General features: G+C 38.6%; 2 protein-coding genes across 2 annotated transcripts; both read left to right on the top strand.

Moving 5' to 3' along the window:
• Positions 1-374: 374 nt before the first annotated feature.
• On the top strand, positions 375-10640 carry LOC139129211 (kin of IRRE-like protein 3). The gene is made up of 7 exons (XM_070694851.1): positions 375-444; positions 4169-4477; positions 4903-5196; positions 5924-6184; positions 8411-8584; positions 9520-9780; positions 10477-10640. Exons 1-7 carry the CDS (start codon positions 375-377, stop codon positions 10638-10640), a joined length of 1533 nt encoding a protein of 510 aa, XP_070550952.1.
• Positions 6026-20316, top strand: LOC139126239 (fibroblast growth factor receptor homolog 1-like). Its single transcript, XM_070692290.1, has 17 exons — positions 6026-6184; positions 8411-8679; positions 9520-9780; positions 10477-10739; positions 11349-11612; positions 12046-12348; positions 12995-13086; positions 13420-13470; positions 13837-13899; positions 14954-15191; positions 15509-15619; positions 16277-16464; positions 16989-17108; positions 17410-17527; positions 17986-18085; positions 19065-19164; positions 19492-20316. Exons 5-17 carry the CDS (start codon positions 11402-11404, stop codon positions 19570-19572), a joined length of 1776 nt encoding a protein of 591 aa, XP_070548391.1. The 5' UTR covers positions 6026-6184; positions 8411-8679; positions 9520-9780; positions 10477-10739; positions 11349-11401; the 3' UTR covers positions 19573-20316.
• Positions 20317-21143: the final 827 nt, after the last annotated feature.

Genomic DNA, 21143 nt, shown 5'->3' with positions numbered 1-21143 from the left:
TACATAAAATTGGGCATTAATTTCCATACCTCTTCACACAAAAACCAAACATATTTAACTTTCATACTTTTGAAACATATCAACATTCCCAATAAGTTACAAAGTTTTGAATGATATCGCACTCAGCGGTTGCCAACACCAAATAGCCACTTCGAACAGAAGCCCACTTAGGCTGTTCTGATCCCTCGACATTTCACCTGAACACTTGACGGTCAAAATTACGATTTGAAAACCGTTTTCTGTAAAAGCAAATAACTTTCAAACACACTGCCACTCATTACTTCAAAAGGTCGGGTTTGAAAACTGGTTATTCCCCTTTGCTGCACAACGAACAACGTTTATTCTCCTTTGCCTAATTTTCCATTAATTACAGTATGGTATTTGGTAGATTCAGCTTTGAAATTGACTTCTTCAGTTCTGCAATACCAAGTCCAGGGACAAGAGGCAAGTGGCATGTATTGGTTGACTAACTTTTTTACGATCGGATACTCAGTTCCGCATCAGTCATAATGACCTAGAGACAACGTTGCATAGTAAAATGCACATTTTCAGAAACCACTGACTGATCAATCCACATTCCACTTCAACATCGTTTGCTTAACGCCACTGTTATTCATGGGCTACAATCCCTGACCTCGTGTAAATAGCTCGTGAAAAAACTAAAGCTTTTTACAAAAATACACCGCTGTCTGACTGGCTTTGAACACTGGGTGTCAACTAAGCATATGACTGTTTGCTCTACATTAGTAGTTTTGTTCTGATATCCTCATGTAACAAGCGACAAAAAAAAAATACATTAAAAAATAGTTTCGTACAAAAAAGCCTTTTCATTCAGGTAAACCGCGAACCTTTCGTGCGCGTAGGCGTGAAGAAAGGTTCATTTTTTGAGGGGCGTGACGTTTTGGAAGTTGGCTGTTGAATTCGTCAAAACAGCGCTCGTCGAAATCTTAAGATTCAGCATAACTTCGTGATCATCATTATTGACCACTCCCAGGGTCTTTACAAGTTCGAGTGACCCTTAAATGCCAACTTCCTCTAGGCATACATTGAACTGGCACTGAAAAAAGTCAGCTTTTACTGTTCAATCGTTTTAGAACCTTCGTTTTGTTTTCAGTGCTATACAGACGGCGCCTTATTCCACTGTACCTGGGACAGCAAATATATTCTAATCCTATACGAAACATGCTGTCGTGACACGATGGCAGTGACAGAAACAATGAGAAATAAAGTACATTATCACATAACTGGCCCGTATCTCCACCTGTGTGACGTACACCAGCACAGATAAGAAATCCATATTACCGCTGTTGTACGTCATCAACCGGAACTTTTTTCCTGCAATGGTACCGTTCGTACGTGCACGTCGCGACACAGACCGATTTGTCGTGATCGATGCCGTGCTCTCATGGCATTTTGACAAAAAGGTGACCCGATAAATCCAGATACGGAAACATAGAAGGCATGCCCAACAAAATTTCGAGTCGCTAAAGCTTTACTATTCCGAAGAATCGAATGAGGATACCGTCGATTGTTTGGCTCAGTAACGTCATGGTTCTAGTTGCAAGGCTCAATGTGGATATCGTCGTACCTGGCGATCGCCAAGCGAACGTCGTACCTGGCATCCCGGTTGGCGATAAACCCGAAAGATACACCTCAACGAAAGTTCAACTTAATAAATGAATACTGTATAAACTTCGGGAAAGCGACATAGAACGCCAAATATCGACGAACAACGATAAATTTCCTTCATCACACAAATACTATTCCGTTGTTTCTCGATCGGAATCAAGCCTAAGCTGTCGATTGTAGGGTAAACTCTGCAGTGCAGCGCTGTAGAATCCGATGCATTTCGAAAGTTGACTCGGACAACACTCACAACAGAACAGAGTTCCCGTCAAGTAACAAAATTGGGAAGTACCTACGGGCGATATATGTGTTACAGCAAATATCAAAGTCCGTATGACGAAAACATTGACGACTGAGATGGCCACCGGCGGAGACCGGTGACGGCAGTGCCCACTGTACAAGCGTACACTGTGTGTGTCATCGATCTGAAACTTTCGGGCTCGCCAAGGCCGTAAACTTGTGATATTTTAAAAGCCACAGCATCTCTAAGAATGATAACTACTGTTTCGATCGTGCCGTTGCATTTGCTTTATTCTAAATATTCTAAATAACTCAAAATACTATCGTTATCAGTCGCCAGCGCGGTGAAAGCTAAGCCCGGCGATGGCAGACTTGCCTTGGCATCGCTCCAGCGCGAGACAATCATGACACGCGCACGTGACCGAATCCGTATGTCTGATTGGTGGAGATACCATTCCATGTATCAAATTTTTAGCTTAATGGGATTTATGAATGAAAGTATACCTGTAAACATTTGCACATATCCGGACGGACCGCTTTACTCATTAATTGTAAGTAATCCGCGTAAATAAAACACAAAATCGCGATAAAAATCATGCAATTTGTTACTATAAGCTTAATTTTGATCCATACACATCAAAGAAAAATTAGAAGACTGTTCATGTGATAAATATATAATCCCACGGAATTTTTCTCTGTTTGACGTCATCGTATACGAGTTTTTTTCGCGAGCCGTACAACTTCGAGCGCTGGAGCGATGCCAGGGCAAGTCTGCCATTGCCTGGCTTAGCTTTCAATATAAACTTAATAAGCAATGGTATATCGTGAGGTGACAGTGGCTATATGTATGTCTTACAGTCGCGTATTTTTGATCCGACTTCCGCATGTCTTTGAATGAATTTGAAAGACAAATACCGTAGCGACAGTCTTTCGAGTACGCCAATGTTGCAAGTGATTAGTTCTCTAAACAGGAACTCTGTGTCTTGAACAATTCTTTGAAAAAGGCTGCGCGACTCACGCAGAAGTATTAATAGTGTTTAGCGTGGGTTTTACATTGTATTGCATGTCGAGATTGATTTGTGTGACGTGCGTGCAACTTTTGGAGATGTAGCTTGCTGATGAATTTAAAACAGAGCAGGACTGATTGTTTGCACCATGGGATTGTTTTAATATTAGGCGAGGTCGTGAATTTCTACACTTCCACACGGAAGGGACGGTTATCTTGTGTTGATTAGTCAAGGTGGGGACATATTTATGATCTGTATCAAATACGACCTTTGGAGGAACTAACTAGTGTCAGAGGTGCTGAGTTCCGCCCGTGGTATTTGCCACCCGGTTAGACGATGGTTAGCCTCAGACAACTCTTGAGAACCATTTGGTTACATGCTTGAACTATCTTCTGTTCTTAGACTTGGAGAACACGGAACTGCTGCCGCGAAGTTAAACCTGAGGGTATTAGAATACAGTTTGGACTGGTATCTGTCGCAAAATGTTGACCCGTTTTTATCTCACTTTGTGTGCCTGTCTCGGTGTCCTGGCAATCTGCTGTGAGTATAAAATAGTATGCATTTACTTTGCAATAATGGTGGTCCCTCTTTTTCACTTCAAACAAGTTCTGTGGCGCATAGCAAGCCTGACTGGTAAATACTGTTATGCAAAGTGTGCAGATAAATTCGCTTGATATTGACTTTCATTACATTAAAAATTCTCACCCGGTATAATATTACACTTCTTAAAATCTCATAAAAAGCATTAATGATATTGAGAGTATCCATGGGATTCAATGTTGTCTCTGTCAAAAGGGATGCTCCTTCTTTGACCTGCCGAGTTCAAGATTTTTAGAATCCTTTAGAGTCTTAAGAGAGTACCTTTTGCTTCTCATATAAACATGAGGTTACTTAGGGGCAATTGTCACGGCTGTTGGATTTCTTTTAGAGTGTCTCAAGTCTCCATGTCCAAAAAAAACGCGATCATGAAACCACGGGGACCCAGACACTGAGAAGAGCTAGAGCGTGATAGAACTAAATTGAAGACTAACTGAAGCTTAAAACAGGGATAAGACGGCATCCAAACACGTTGTACTCGCTTGTTTAATTTTCGCAGATGCGAGCACATGGTTCGTAGTTTCACTACATCTACATTTAAGGTAGAACGCGACTCGGGGACAAATATTTGGTTTCTCAAACCTTCACAGTGCTATACTTTTAAAGTAATCGACAGTTTTGTGAAATAATCACCGCATATTTTTTGATTTGTAAAAAAAATAAGAAAGGGCTTTTTATATTGTGTTCGTCATTTTCAGGTCACTCGCAATCACCATTCGTTGAAATTCCCGTCGACACGCTGGCATATACCGGGTGTTCTGCACAACTTAATTGCAGTATATCGGAAATAAACGCCACCATATCGTGGTCAGTCAGAGTCGACGGCCACTACCAGCAAATCTCGCTGGGAAACGAGACTTACGACCCTCGTTACGACATAACCGGCAATCACCTACAGGGCGAATTCCATCTGTACATGGAGGACGTTCAGAAAAGCATGGAATCCAGCTATGAATGCGGAGTAACAAATGGCAAAGTCTCAGCCACAGCGGAGTTATTCGTTTTAGGTGGGTGCCATAGTTTTTGAAACTAATAACCACAACTCATACAGTCCGTGTCACTAGATAAAACTTACGTCAGTAAATAAAGATATTTATCTTCTGGGACACATATATAAGCCACATTTTGCACAACCACATGCACGAGTTAACGAACAAACGAACCACGCAATATCAACAAACAAACGTATGTATATACCTTGCTACCTAGCTACCTTTCTACAAACTACCTCGGCGTCTGCACCTATTGAGAAATCGATTTATATTAAAATGATATGTTTCTCGTATATTCTTCTTTTGCAACTTTTAAACTTATTTTACTTATTTACCTTTAAAACGGAAAGAGGCAAGTTAATAAAAATAGACAAAAAACCCCTTGCACATAAAATAGCAAATCAAAACAGAACTGGTATTTTTTGCTTGAGAAATTCCAGATAGCGGACCAACGTGTTATGTCAGACCGGGGACTACTGTCATCGAGAACGTGGACACGGCCATCTTAAACTGTTCAATCGATCTGCCGTATGAAGCCCCAGGGGAGGTGGTGTGGATGAAAAACGACCATGAGGTCGCTAGAACAAAGAACAAGACAAATGTTTATACAAAAATATTTGATCGCAATGAAAGTGGAGACATGTATACCTGCTTTTTCGAGCCTCAGGATGCCTCCTTTTGTCATGGCCTGCAGCCATTCTATTGTGGAGAAAATTTTACCATGAACGTACAATGTAAGTAATATAATGTTATATTCACTAACATAGCTCAGGTTATCATATGCCGCGTACTTATTTTGTGTTTTATTTTTATCTGTCAATGTAGTACTGACTGGTGGAAGACTGCAGTAAAACACAGACAACAAGGTTCATTTGACTGTTGTGTTTCGCTTGATTCCTTACCTGCAACGCGCCACATGAAATTATAGGCTTCGTCATCACATTTAAGCCGGCAAGTAAATGACTGGCTGATAGCAGAGAAATGCCACAACATCAAAGACGCGGGCAAAGAAGACACTGGCCTATTTAGTGTATTAGACGTCTATCAATGGCATTTGGGAACAGTCAAGCCTATGTCGCTGATAACGTTTAATGAAAAGATCATGTGTTTCTTTAGCAAAAGCGTATGAAAAGTCTTGGAGCCCTGAATTTGACTCGAGTAAGGGGTTTGGGTAATATTGCCAAGTCATGTGTGTCCGGAGGAGATTAAGTAAAAGGAAATATGCATTTGAGTAGTTCTACAGCAACAACACGAAAAATCATACTTACGTTTTGTTTAATAAATAACAGGAAAAGCTCAGGGTAATGAGCGATGAAGTGTACTTTGCCCCTGTGCAGAGACTTACTGTTCATATGTTATTACATAGAAGGATCTTGCTTATGTCTGAAGGTCGAGAATTTAGACTAGCACAGCATTCAATTTAGTCGTTAACAATATGAATGACTTTCCATTCTACGACAGATCCTCCTGTTGTAAATGTACTGGGTTCAAATAACGCTGTCATCGAAGGCGACTCGTACACTAGGTCTTGCAGAGTCGATGCGAACCCTATTGCGCATGTGCAGTGGATACATAGGAGCATCATTGTCGAAAACTCTGAAATTCTCAGTCTACATAATGTTCGAAGAGATCAGAGCGGAATTTATACTTGCCAAGCGACAAACACTTTCTGGGACGGCAGTAGTGGCAACGGCACCGACAAGTTCGAGCTGGATGTGCAGTGTAGGTATTAATTATATAGTAACCAAATAAGTATTGCAATTTTTATTTTCAAATTGACCTACCTCTCTTTTCGCCCCTAAGGGTTTACTAGTCCGCCGCTTCGCATCGTCCCGACCGATTGCTTTCAAATACCATACTTTCAGTTTATTCGCCATGACTCTATGTAATACTGAATCGTCAACAACATCAATTTTCTGAAATATTCCCTTCCGGTGACATGTAAAGATGTTTGGTAACGTTGGACTCGGCCGCCACGCTAAAAACGCGGAAATGAACTGAATCCAGAAATAAAGCCATAAACAAACAGACACTGATAGGTGAGTAAACAAAGTTAGAGGTGCACGGCTTATGACCAGAAATTTAGCCTTATGAGTTCGTATATAAAGTAGGCGTATTATCAACTGTGATGTCTTGCTTTATACGATTGTCATGTGTGATTAATTCACATTATCACGCGGCGTAAATTAGAAACTGCCACATCCCCTCTTTTATTCGCAATCAGCACGATTGTATATGCTTTGATGATACAAGTATTTGGTTTAAGATTAGATTCAAACACGGTCCAGGGACCTTGATTCAAACGATCTGTACAAATAACGTGGGCGTGTAGATTCACATACTCTACTCACGTTGTACCAGGTGTTGTTTTGCTGTTTTTGAATCCAGCCGAGTTCCGAGTTTCGATCCACAGTAAACCGTTCGTCGTGTTTTCATTTATCATTTTTATCTCGAAATCGAAACATCTGGGGATCGCGCTTTTAAAAACCCCGACGATGCCTAGTCAGCTTGATTCAAGATGAAGCTGTTTTTTTTTTATAGAAGTCTAATGGTTAAAAAGGCGTTTTAGGGAAAATCCTAATACCTTCGAAACTTAACGACAGCGTGTTTTTCAATCAAAGTGCCGCCAGATGTTTCAATGAAAAGAAAAATCGATAAACGACAGCACGGATATACTTTGGATTGAAACTCGGAACCTGGTTGAAACAAACACCAAAACAAACAACACCGCCTGGTACACTATGAGAAAAGATAGTATCTTTATTTACGTGCACAAATTGTTTGTGCCGACAGTTGCAATCTTATCAAAGTATTGATACATATATACCAGGTACAAACATTTGAATTTCAAACTATAGGAAGGAATGTTGCAGTTCTAACTCTCGCATCGCGATAATGTAAATCAAGCACAAAGGGCGACTTTTGTATAAATAAAGATATCACGATTGTCGACACGCCGAACCTCGATCCAGAAAATGATAACACGATTGGATTATTAGCAGTTCTGCTGAGTGTATCACCGTAATCTATCAAGGGTTGCGTGTAGAGACCTCGAGCCTTCCAAACGGCAATGCAAGTTAATATTTATGTTCCATGACAGTAATTCTGAATTTTTCGGTCTAAAGAAATAAAGCCACGTATGATGCATGCCTAATGTGGCCAACTTAATCCATCTCGTTTGATGGGAAAATGCTGGAATGTATATTATTCCTTGTCATCGCCCACGTCGCCCTAATGAAAAGTGACCACCGTATATATCAAGTTGATACTTGAAACTCGAAATCAATATCTAAACGGTTTTGTGTTCCCAATATTGTCGACAAGTATATTTGCGTACTAATATATCACAGACGGACATTTACAGTATCTCACAGTCACGGGGTAAACTCTAAGGCGATTTCGCGATATTGTGAGAAGAGGCCTTTTTCACGAAAATGTATACAAATCTAACGTATTTGAATAATATTAAGTACAAAGAGGGGAGCTACTTGTTACTGGCCTTCTATCTACCTCTGTTTAAAAATCATCATCCTTCCTGTAACTCTCCCTTCACCGACGAGAAGAGTTTTCTTTCTGCCTTTTCTGTACAATACTCTGATGTACCTCAGTTTACCTTACGCAAAACATATCAATATTGCCCTTTCCCGTTATGTGAAGTTTGCCATCCCATAGTCAATCAACCCATAACTTCCATTATCTGTCCCTTACGCGCAGATTTTAACCATCGAACACAAGTCATGGCATGGAATTTGCTGCTCGCCGAGGATTAATAAGATTGGTTGCTGCCTTCCCCTACGAGCTGAACGCTGCGGTTTGTCAGCCCGAACACCTACAAAAATAAACTGCTTACTCAAATCTACTTTTGAATTTTTTAACTTGTAGTTTTGCGTGTTCTGCCTGCCCTAATGCTCTTCAAAACAAACTCCGCGCTCTTTTCTCCTTAAACAGATCACCCTGAACTTGAAACGGAAATATCTGGCTCCGCCAGTGACACTGGTCAGGTAATCACTGGAAATGACATCAAAGTCGAATGCAAGGTCACGGATAGTAACCCGGATGTTGACACCATACACTGGGATGACGCATCGAGCAACAATTGGTTGATCTTTGCATCTGCATCACGTGAAGATCACGGACGGTACACGTGTATCGCAGTAATACATTTTGGAATGGAACCATGGGATCGACCGGCATCGATGTATTCTTCGACGTGCAATGTGAGAAATCACTTTCTTTGTCAATCATAGTTTTTTAAATAAAGGACAGAAAATAATTGAATCCGCATGTTTCAATTAGAGAGAGTTATTTAGCTTGTGCGCTTTTGAGATAACTAAATTGTAAAAGTTTTTAAATATCACCACGTCTTCAACGATCTAACATTTATGTAAAAATCTGGCGAATTGCCAGTAGTAACTTTACGACTTATTCCCCATCTGCAACCGAAAAGCCGTCTTTAAGATTGCATAGTTCAAAATTCAAATATTATTTAGATTTCCTGAATCCAATCGACGGTTTGACGTACCTTTTTCTGTTACGCAACAATTTATAGAAAAAGCATCCAATTATAACAAGAAGTTTTAATTGTCATAATATCACCATCAGCGGCAATTCCTCTTTTACATAGAGCTTTACAATGATGAATAAACTTTACTGAAGATTCTGATAATAAAGAATTGAGGGAGTGGTATCCATTCGCTTTTGCATTTGTTCACCAACTTGCATCAATATCTAGCTGTAAATATTTACGAATTAGCGAGCACGTTTAGCGAGCACGCTATTTAAAACATAATGCTGCAAAATCATACGGTTCTGTACACATTTCCCACACAAACATCGCAGATTTTCTGTTTGTTGAAAACTGTTTTGTATAATGCAATGTTTATATAGAAAACGATACATTTGTTTGATAGTCAAAAAACTCTTATCGGAAGCCTGACCACCCTTCGCTTGTTATAAATCGCACGTTCTTGTTAAAGCCTGCCTTTGCGTGTACGCTTTGTTTATCTCTGTTTCGGCAAAGTATTTTTCCCACTTGTTATGGGTTCTTTCTTCGACAGATCCTCCTGAGGTAAGTCTATTGGGTACCAACAATGCCGTGGTAGAAGGCAACCCGTACAGCAGAGAGTGTAGCGTCGACTCAAACCCAATCGCGTCCGTGCAATGGGTGTACGATGATGAAGTTGTCACTGTGTCGAATACGCTATCCATAACGAACGTCCACCGAGACCAACATGGGACGTACACGTGCAGGGCGACGAACACGTTCTGGGACTCAAGCAGTGGCGATGGTTCTGTTTCGTTTGAACTCGATGTGCAGTGTGAGTGTCGACCATTTGTGCATTGGAAACTACAAGTTAAAATTCTATTTTTTGTTTGAAAACGTGATGATCGCCAAATTCGTGTCTCACTTCCAAGTTCCTATTCTCCTATCGCCAGATGAGATCCTCACATATAAAAAAGGGTATTGTTAAATGGATTATCGTTCACATAAAACGCCACAGTTCCGCGATTCCATCATAACATTACTGATAATTTAGTTTCACAATCATGAAAGCTCGTGAGATTTCACGCCCGTAACTGACATTGTCCTTTCCCAAAACAACAAGATAAGAGCCCACGACTCACTTCAACATTTGGTTTCCAAATGTGTCATCGGCAATTATCACTCAGAAAGACAAGCACCTGTTTTGCAGGTAGGAACAGTACGTATGCGAACCAAAACAAAAAATAACTTAGAAACTAAACAACCGATAAATACTCATAATAAATAATTTAATAAGCAAAAACAATATATGCAACCGTATCAATAGCATGTTCTTGAACATGATAAGACATGTATTTTGTTACATTGACACTGTATATCATTTTCGTACTTTGTTTGTTGTTGTTTCTTTTCTTTGTTGTTGCTGCTATCTCTCTGTTCACCGCCTTTCAAAGTAAGTTTAAGGTACATGATACCGTCAAAAATATATTTTCTGTCTCTATGTCCTATCTTCTCATATCACGTCCTCCAGATCCCCCAGAAGTGGAAATTGAAGAACACCGAGACCAGGAAGTTGAAGGCAGATCTTACACCAGGAACTGCTACGTCGTCGACGCCAACCCCACGGCGACGGTGCAGTGGAAACACGACGATTCTGTGGTCAACGATGGGAGTCTGTTGGATCTACAAACGTGAGTCGCGGACAGAGCGGACGGTATGATTGCGTTGGTACCAATGAACTCCTGGATGGTTCTGCGGGCGAAGACATTCAATATTTCAACTTGGATGTACAATGTAAGTCCTTGAAGTAAAGTGCCTTTTAATAGTTTTCAAATACCAAGCCATTTATAATTGAATGTATACTTAAGGGTTTTAGCGGCTTAGTGTCGTATGGTAGAGAAAACATACATGCTCAATGCAGAGTATAGTACATGTACACGAACTAGTCGAACGAATTACGGTAGAATCCGTTTGGGCGACAGATATTCGGACTCTTAAATATTTACATTTTTTCTGATTTTGAGTAAAAAAGATTTGCCGTCTTAGTTTCTCGAGATTCAAAAAAAAAATAATGTCAATTTCCAAATACCGTTTACACAGGGAAGTTGCCAATTTCAAATTTTAATGTCGATAAATACTGAGTGATTTGTCTTTTGTACCAAAGTTTGCATGGTGACGTCTAATTTTAATTCTTGATTTGGTAAGGGAAGTTTAAGAAAACGTTTCTATTATTTTAATATTCTAAGAACGTATTATCAATTTAAATCACGTATACCCATACAGTCATGATCGCGAAACGTAACTGCTGAAAGTTAATCGAAAAATAACTAAATAAATAGAAAATGAGTTCAATCCTCATTTATGGAGCGATAGAGAAAATATAACTTTTTTGGTTCCTCGTAGATCCGCCAACGGTTAGCACAGTGGAGCGTGAAGAGCCAATCGAAGGACAGAATATGACGCTGTCGTGTACTTTGGAAAGCAGCAATCCGCCGGAAGACTACATCGGTTGGGTTTTACTGAACAATGAAACGCAGCGTGGTGAAACCCTTGAATTAATCGACATTAGCAGAGACATTGCCGGGTATTACACCTGTATGGCGAGTAACACCTTCTATGACGATACCCAAGGTTTTGGCAACAGTAGCATCTATGTAGATGTACTGTGTAAGTGAAAACACATCGTTACAAGCATGTATAAACTGCCTACTACTCCGACAATATCATCAGCAGTTTAAACGATCTATGTCTGTCGAAGGTCAACTTTGTGATTGCTTTATACGTAAATTAAATTAGGGTAACAGAGTTAAACCATAGTCTCACAGAATGGTACTTACTTTTGTCAAGAAATGAATGCGAAAAAGATTAATATCTCGCTCATTTACCAAATCGTAAAATTACTGGAGATTACCCTTCATATAGAATATGTATGTTGCCTTTTTTGGCTGATTGATGGCGCCCCCAGGTTTCTATATTGTATCTTTATGATTATGGGTAATTTGACGGTCGTGCTACTCTAGCCCGCGCCGTTACATATGCGGGAAACATATTATATTTTAATATGACAAGGCACCGAAAATTCTTTCTTTTCTTTAAAAAGTCGAACCCGCCGTTCAGCTATCGCAGTTTAGCCAAAAAGTCGAGGCCGATATCGGTGCCAACGCATCGCTAGTCTGCGTGATGTCCGCAAACCCTACACCAACCTTTGGATGGCAGAAAGACGGCAATAACATCACTACGAACTCAGAGGAGACGACAGAAGGGACAGAGACAACGAGTACCTTGACCTTGACTTACGTCACAAATGAAGATTATGGAGAGTATATCAGTACGGCTACGAACGACGTCTCTGAAGACCAGTGCAAAATTAAATTGGTAGGGAGGGGAGGAGTGTCTGCAGGAGGTATGTATTTCATCAAATGTCTAGCGTTTGTTTCTTTATCTGCTGCAGATTCATTATGCTCAGTTTCCTTATCTCAGTCTTCTGTATATCAAGCACATGTATTGCGTTATCCTTGATTTCCACAAATAGCGCAATACTGGAATGTGAGATAAATCTATCCGTAACATTGTATGACTTGCAACACCAGAAAGGCAGAGGTGAATCAGAAATATCAACAAATGAGACTACAATTCTCAAAACGTATTCCAAGCAAAACGAACTATTTAATACGCTTACATGTAAATAGACTGTCGATCCGTCATATTATGTTTAACATATTTTCAGACATACCGAATGAATCATAACCTTTATCGGTGTATTACATCAAACTTAACCCTCCTTTCTCATAGAGTATGTACACATCATAGCCTAACTGACGCAATTGCATTACCAAAGAAATAGAACATTCTTTAAAAGTTTCAATGAATTTTCATTCAATATTACTGTGAATAATTTAGTACAGTCTATATGAAGACTATTCTGGATATTTTACTGGAAAGATTCATTTAAATATGCGGATTATGTTAATCTTACAACTAAAATGATCACTTTTTATATTATTTTTATTTATCGTCTTTCTGTTCCTGTTTTCATTTCACTTCGTCAGCAATTTTCGGAACAGTTTCTGCTTTACTTATCGGTGTCGGGATTGCTCTGGCTCTCGGATATTACATGTATACGAGGAGGAAAAAGTTGCCTGTAGGTATCGACTCAACAGTATTTCCATACTATTTTCCTTGCAAGCTATCGCTTACAATGGTACAAACTTTGAAATTTACTTTGTACATGTACCACATCTTTCTGTCTTTGTCTCTTTGTGTCTCTCTGTGTCTCTCTCTTTTCCATCCTTTGTAGTCTATTTATTGTCAACCATTCAATGAACTTATCAACCAGTCTTGTCGATTGATCATCTATCGATTTTTCTTTCAACTCATGTATCCGTTAGTAAAACAGTCATATCCTGGTGAGCGCACACGTTACGGTAATAGTTACACCATTGATCAGCTTATTTCTGTGTTTATCGTTTGGCAGAAAGAAGAACGAGAGATGCCTTTAGGATCAGAATTAGAACATATTGGAAAGGTATGTAAGAAAAACAGACAGACAGACAACCATATAGGTAGACACAGAAGGAATTAAAATGATGATGGTACTGTGTACTTCATCGCTACAGATTTGATGTCTCCTTTCATTTTTAAATCTTCCAAATTCTCAATTTTTATTGAGGAAATGAAAGAGTCTTACCTCGTAGTAATTTTCCATTTTATGATTAGGTGACTCATTAATCAAAAATCATTAACTCATTAATCGCTTCACTATCGAGCTAGACCTGTGTCATTTTTAGGGTCATGAATCTACATTAGCGAAGCATCTTTTATGTAGAATAGTAGACGTGCAACTTAAGAGGTAATCTGTTTTAGGTGTGAAATCATCTTCTTTGCATAGCAGGACTACGATGAAGACGGAGCTCATTATCAGAATGTGGATTTCTCTAAGGCAAGAACTTCATTGGTATGTATTCTGACGATCGCTTCAATTGTAAGAGAAAAGCGTTCTTTTGGAAACGTTCGTTTTGATGTAACCATCATGGGTATAATTTCCGAGCAATACACGGCATTTTCTCGGCGCAAAACGAAGACAGAGGTGTTTTACATCATTTATGTGTAGGCATTGCACTCTAAATGCCTTGATAGGGGTAATCGGCATTTTTGCATGGAATGAATTGTAGCATATTCAAAACATTTGAAGTTTTTTTTTTTCTATCAGAGGAGGAGGAGGGGGCGTTGCATTGAATTAATTACCAGAATTACACAATTTTATAACGATCTAAGTAGCAATGTTTGTTCTCAAATATTTTGATGCAAATGTATGGTTCTCATACTATATATTTTCAAAAAGCAGTGACTCTAAGGTTTAGTATGTAGCAGTAGTTTACTCTTGCATATTTTGGTAATAAAACTTAATTTAAGTCAAACACTTGATGCTATTTTCTGAAATGTGATATTTCACCGGAGAGAAGAGTATATTTAGAAAAAAAGACTGTTATATTTTGTATTATCTATCCTCATTCTAAAATAGCAAGAGTTGAAAGACTGACACTCAAAAAGTGCTTTAAATCATAATTAGCAAACTTTAAATGCCTCTTATTCAAAATGTAAGAACTATATTGCCGAACAAAGTAGTCGTTTTATTATGTAGCATTTAGAGAACATAATGTGAAGATTTCACAAAATTTGATCCAGCCGGAGTGGAGTTAAATTCTTTGGAATGTTTGAAATAGGGATGAAAAAGGAGCCAGGAAATCGGGTGATTAACATACATTTGCATAAATTAACACTTTTTATCACGCAACTAACGTCTAATAAAATCAACTAAATTTGAATAAATATATGCAAAAACGTGACTTTTGAGCAAAATACGCTGTGTTGGGTGCATTGCCCCTTAATCTATATAATCTTGATATACATACAAATTAACAAGTCTAGATATTGTGCAAGACATTATTTCGGGATCAATGCAGCCAAGCGAAAAGTAAAATTCATAGATTTACATGCATTACCCACAGGAAAACGATTACACGTCTTCAGAATCGCAGTACACCACGCTTACGATTGGTCGGACTGGTACGGGTACAGATGACATCTACATGAAACTCGGCGAACGCTCCGATGATTTCCCACGCGAACACATCGAAATGTCACGAATCGTCGGCACGGGATCGTTCGGACAGGTAAACAAAGCTACGGCGACTGAAATTGCCGGCAAGAGTGGCAAGACAGTGGTAGCTGTGAAATACGTCAAAGGTAAGGCTTTCTACAGTGAGTGAAAATTATTTCTCTAACTGAAATGATGTCATATCTTTTCCTTTATCTTGCATCCTGATGTATCAACACGTCCAAAAAAAGGTACTCTCACCTCCTGTGTCCTATGATGTCATTCACACCAGCTATCCTCGATAAACAACATGACAAATCCATGCACATAGCCTCACACCGAACATCTTCCTCGAGTTGGCGTTCGCTCTTTAATCCAGGTTTCGAGGCGTTGGCGCCCTCAGCGGTGTATTTTCCTATCGTAAGGCTGTTGTCTTTTTATATATATAATCATATAATCCTCTCAGACAGTGCCTCTGATGATGATAAAAGAAGACTGACCGTAGAACTAAAAATAATGAAGAGTATTGGGCGACACAAGAATATAGTAGGTCTCGTTGGTTGCTGTACTGAGGCGGGTAAGATGAATGGCATCTTTACACTAAATCTTGTTTATAAGCCATGTTTGCTGTAGGTAGTTTCACAGATAGGGTACCTGGAGAATAGTTCACGTGCGCCGCAAACAATACTCGTTGCACATGACCTGCAGCCATGTCCTACATAAAAGGTTTGGAAAATCATAATCATATAGCGCATTTAAAAGCAACATCGCATCCCCTGTAAATCATATAGATATGTCGTAATGTTGAATTCCACATGATATGAACAAGTCAATGTTTAAATAATAAATAATAAGACTATGAAAATCTTCACGGCGCAATCATAACTAGACATAGTTCTTTACGTATTAACGTATTAACATGGATTTCTTCGCGAAACAATTATATATCTATATCTATCTATCTATCTATATATATATATATATATATATATATATATATATATATATATATATATATATATAGTATAAGTTAGCTAGTTTGTTCGTTGGTTGGTTAGTGCAACTTTACGTACGATAAATATAACAGACACACTCGCATTGCTATTTTTATTCTTGTTGTTAAAAGAATAAACATGGTATGCGTTGGGTTTCGGTTTTCTTGATACCTTAATTATCTATGGTTCAAATATTCATGATACGTAAACATTCACATGAACTTAAAACGTCATTTCAGAACCCATTTACGTCATCATGGAGTTCATGGGTCAAGGAAATCTATTGAAGTACCTGCGAGATTATCGGCGAGAAAAGACGAGCGACTACGCGAACGCCGCTCGACTGAAGTGGGTTATTAAGAGTAAGGATCTCGTCTCTTTTGGAAGGCAGATTGCCACTGGTATGCAGTACCTCGCCTCCAAGTCGGTAGGTGCTTAAATGTGCCTCTATATTTCCAGCAAACCGTTACCGGACGGTCAACTTTGCTATCATTGCAGTGTCATTATATTTATACATCAATGCCTCCACGGATGTACCTTTTGCAAGAATTCAATTCTAGCTGAATCTTGAACCATCTTGAAGTTTGCCCCTCGATCGCGTTTTTAAAAGCAACAGCGCATCCCGTGTAAATCAAGATGTTGATAGATAAAGTGCTCGATAAGGACCGTACGCAGCAAGATATGTCTTTGAAAGAGACATATCTTACTGCGTACAAAAGAATATCAAACAGACAATAATCCTGCATATAATACCAAATGCCTAACACTAATGTGCATAGTCGAAAGGCGATGACATTATCTACTTACGGGTCACAACAGAAAGCAAATGCTGGAGTCTAGGTTTTTAATCATTATCATGTTGCCATCGGTTATTTTTGTATTTTATAAAATCTCCGGCAATTATTGCATTATGCGTATTTTTGTAACATTACACCCCTTTAACGAATGCAGTTTGTGCACGGGGAACTGGCGGCTAAAACCGTTCTGCTTTCAGACGATAAGAGAAGTTGTAAGTTATCAAATATTGGTCTTAGAGGTGATGAGGACATTGAAGCTATCAGAGTTAAAGAGGTAAACAATTATGTCGTTCCGTTTGCTTTTGTTCACGCTAATTGAGAAAATGACGTTAACATTAAGAGTGAAAGATGTATTGTGTATATATAATAGGATTATAGAATTAAGATAGTGCAAATACCGAAAAAGCAGGGTGAAAGATGTTCGATTCCACGATACAATTCACCTGAACGATGTAAACCCTTTTACGGTAAGTTTAAAAGTCGCCACAAAGTAGGTGTCTAACAACCATAATAATTGTCTTAATTAAATAATAATGAGCAAGGCGATTCATAATATCATATATCATTTGTTTCAGCGTCAGACACATCAGCCAGTACGATGGTTTGCACCGGAAACGCTTACTTCAGGGGAGTATTCAACTATGAGTGACGTATGGTCCTTTGGTGTTGTATTGTGGGAGATCACAACATTAGGTGAGTGTGGCCACAGAATTGTTACAAAAGCAATAAACTTGCAGGTTGATTTTGGATCTCCTAAACCTGTGGTTTGCTTGCTACTGCCGACATATACCATTAATGAACGGATGAGGTATTAACATGCATTAACTAATAACTCACGCGCTGGAATAAACTTAGTCATATGGCGTGTATGTTTTTTTTTTTGTCTCAGTTTTGTGGGTTTAAGAAATTCGATGGTGAGTACTGCGATAGAAGCACTCTTTGAAAAAAAAAGTATCGCAGATTGATTTAAATGATATTTATTCATGATTGTGTTGCCTTACCACTGATTATACAGGATCGTCAGTCTGCATCATAGAGCGATACCACAGTTATTCTACTACACATTTTGAATATATTGTATCACAGCTATATTCGTTTGCAGTGGTCCCATTTTGCATCAACTGTGATTATGTTTTATTTCGATTACAAAGGTAACACACCATACCCGACAGCCAAAAACGTGATGAAAGTGAATGAATTTATTTCAAAAGGATTTCGGATGAAGAGACCAACTTACTGTGACGCTGAGCTGTGAGTAACGACAGACGAACCAGCATTTCGTGCATTAATCGACACCAGTCACTCATTCAGATATGTGAATGGCATTTACAGTTATTGCTGTACCATATGCATATTTTTGCAGAACATACAAATAAACTGATAATCAATCAAGGAAACACTAACTAACCAACAAAAAAAAAACAAACAGGCAAAAACATGGAAACTTAGAAAGGACACACGTCGACAGTAGCATTGCTGCTTTTTTTGTTGGCATACAATTGTTCACATACAAATGACCAGCTGTCTGCCATGCGGCATTGCTTCTACGAACTCGAAGTCACTCGTAAGCTTAATGTTGACTTAAAATACCGGATGTCAAGCTCTTGGTCAGAACACAAAGAAAGAGTGCCTTGGCCGTGACCATGTGTGAGAATATAATGGTTAAATTGTATATGTCTCATTGTCTCGTTGTTAATAATAGACGTTGTAACGTAAGAGGAACTGTTTTTTCAAAATGAATTGTTGTTCTGAATACAAGGCGATAACCTCGCTTGTATACCACGAAAGACCAGCATGTATTTTTTCTGCGCTAAAGACAGATTGGAAAAATGCTTTTTCATGGTAGTTTACCGTGGTTGTGGGCAGACAGTTTTCAAACGAAATTGACTTGCGGTAGTATGCGTCTTGGTTACCGTGCAGAGTCGATACCAGAAAAACAAATTATTAAAATCTATAGCTATTTGAAATTTAAAATGACTGCCATCCCTGTGTTAACTCTATGCGGAATATGAAACTTTCGATTTCTTGAAAAAAATAATAACGGTAAAATATATTCTTATTTCAAAGGCTTTTTAAAAATCCTCTCGAAGTGGTAAATCAGAAGAGAATTAAAAAAAATGAGCGTCCTAACATCTGAAAGTCCCGAGGGGCATTCTACCTTAGACAGAAAAAGTTCTATAATATTCCAACATGAAAGTTCCGTAACAGGCCATTATTTTCTTTATGAAAGATACTCCATCATGACGAGGTGCTGGTCTGAAAACAAAACTGAGCGACCATCCTTCTCCAAACTCGCCATTGAACTTGGAAGCATGGCTAAGAGCAGCGAGGTAACTGCCTAGTTCAACTGTCCTTTGAGTTCTTTTATCACTTTGACCAGGAAAGCAATCCTCCCTTGCCTGAAAATTGTTTTTTTTTTTCGATTTGCGTGCAGGTCGAGTTATCGGGCATTATTCATTAGCTGCATGTCCGATAAAACGCTGTTTGTTTTAAGCGGCTGGTCTCTGGCATATTTGTTATTATACGAAAAAGATAGGAATTTTAACAACTGCGTTAACTTTGCAATTGGGAACTACCTAATATCATTTTCCTGTTAAATGCTATGTGAGTCAGGAGGATAAACGGTATTAACAACACTGCCATTCCTTACATTTCAGGTTTTCATAGATGTGAAAAAGGCATGTGCCGACACTCCAGACTATAAAAAGGCTGGGAATGAAAAATGCTATGAAGCCTGATTGGAATGTGTTATGGGAAACAGATGGATGCCGAGTTTATCGGTTTGAATGTCACAATACAAAGAATAACATTTGGAATCGGCAACTTGCTTATTATTAGTATTATCAGATTTATCGAGCAGGACATTTTTTTATAATTGATAAAAAATTAGTGAAGAACAGAAAAAATGATAACATGCTACCTAGCCCTTCACGCAATCACTTATGCAAGAACCAGGCCTTGACAAGCATGTATGCAGACTTCATAGTGAACAGATTAAGTTAGGTATAAATAAATATAACAATACATGCATGCATGCATGCATACATACATACATACATACATACATACATACATACATACATACATACATACATACATACATACATACATACATACATACATACTACTTCAAATTTTGAAAGACATTCAATCCGGCTATTAAAAGCGATTAAGTTATCTAGACGTTTTTGTGTCAGTGTTGTGGGATAAGATGAGGGCCACCTACAGACGGTACGCTCACTTCACTGTTGTATTTGAAGCGCTTTTATCATTACCTGTCGAATATTCTCCTAAATTTTGGATGCATGTTGCTGTCATCATGAAGGACAGCTTAAGGGATAATGACCAATGTCGTCTTAAAGCTAAAGATAAACGTAGTATAGTAAAACTGCATCGTTATAAAATAAGCTATACTCTTGAACATGTCTTGCCGATATCAATTTTAATTACAATACTGCAATATAAATAAAAGCACAATACACAATAAAACTTTACACTCTTTTACAGTATTATTATTCTGCTGCACTATGACATAAAGGTAAGCACTGTGTAGAGTGTAGGTCCCACACTGGTTGAAGATCGCAAATCGTTGTCCCGATATACGTTAAATGCTGTTTCACACAGAAATGATACCATCATGTGTTTGTAGTAATGTTGTATAGAACAACAAACAAACAATGCCAGTTAAAGCGGAACAAAGAGCGTGCGAATTTTCTGTAATATGTGTCACTCCACTTCTCGTCGAACAAGCTTTATCGATATCTGTGTCATTGCATTTATGTAGGAGTCAAATTTCTCGGTCTCTGAATAAATGTTGTGGCTGCAATTCGACGAACTGTCGACGGACTGTAAACACTATGTGCTATAATATTTTTTATCATTTAAACTTTTCCCTCGCATAGAAACTGTCCCTGTTGGGATTAAAACACATCCACTTGTTGTGCTGTTCTCGATTCTTTTTCCCACAAATGTAAGATCCGCCCAATGTTTTTGACACCTTTCAAAAAAAAACAAACAAAAAAAAAACCAAAAAAAAACGTGTAACTGGTTGGTCTAAGTGACTGTTTTGACCATTTGTATGGCTCTTTGGCCTACGTACATTCTGGTGCCAATAACTAACTTCTATAATACAAAAAGTAATAACACTATTACAAAGTTTCATCTGAGGCAGCATGGCAAACTGACGACTTTTAATACCTATTAGCTGAGCAAAATAAAAATAGTAATATTTCAGTACTAGTGCTTACTTCCTGTCGTTGGCTCAGTTTGTCTGTGAAGTGGAGGCACCATTTAAGTGGCTCGGTCGCCC

This window comes from Ptychodera flava, chromosome 3, assembly GCF_041260155.1.
Source record: "Ptychodera flava strain L36383 chromosome 3, AS_Pfla_20210202, whole genome shotgun sequence".
Taxonomy (NCBI): domain Eukaryota; kingdom Metazoa; phylum Hemichordata; class Enteropneusta; family Ptychoderidae; genus Ptychodera; species Ptychodera flava.
This window is presented reverse-complemented; position numbering and strand designations above follow the sequence as displayed.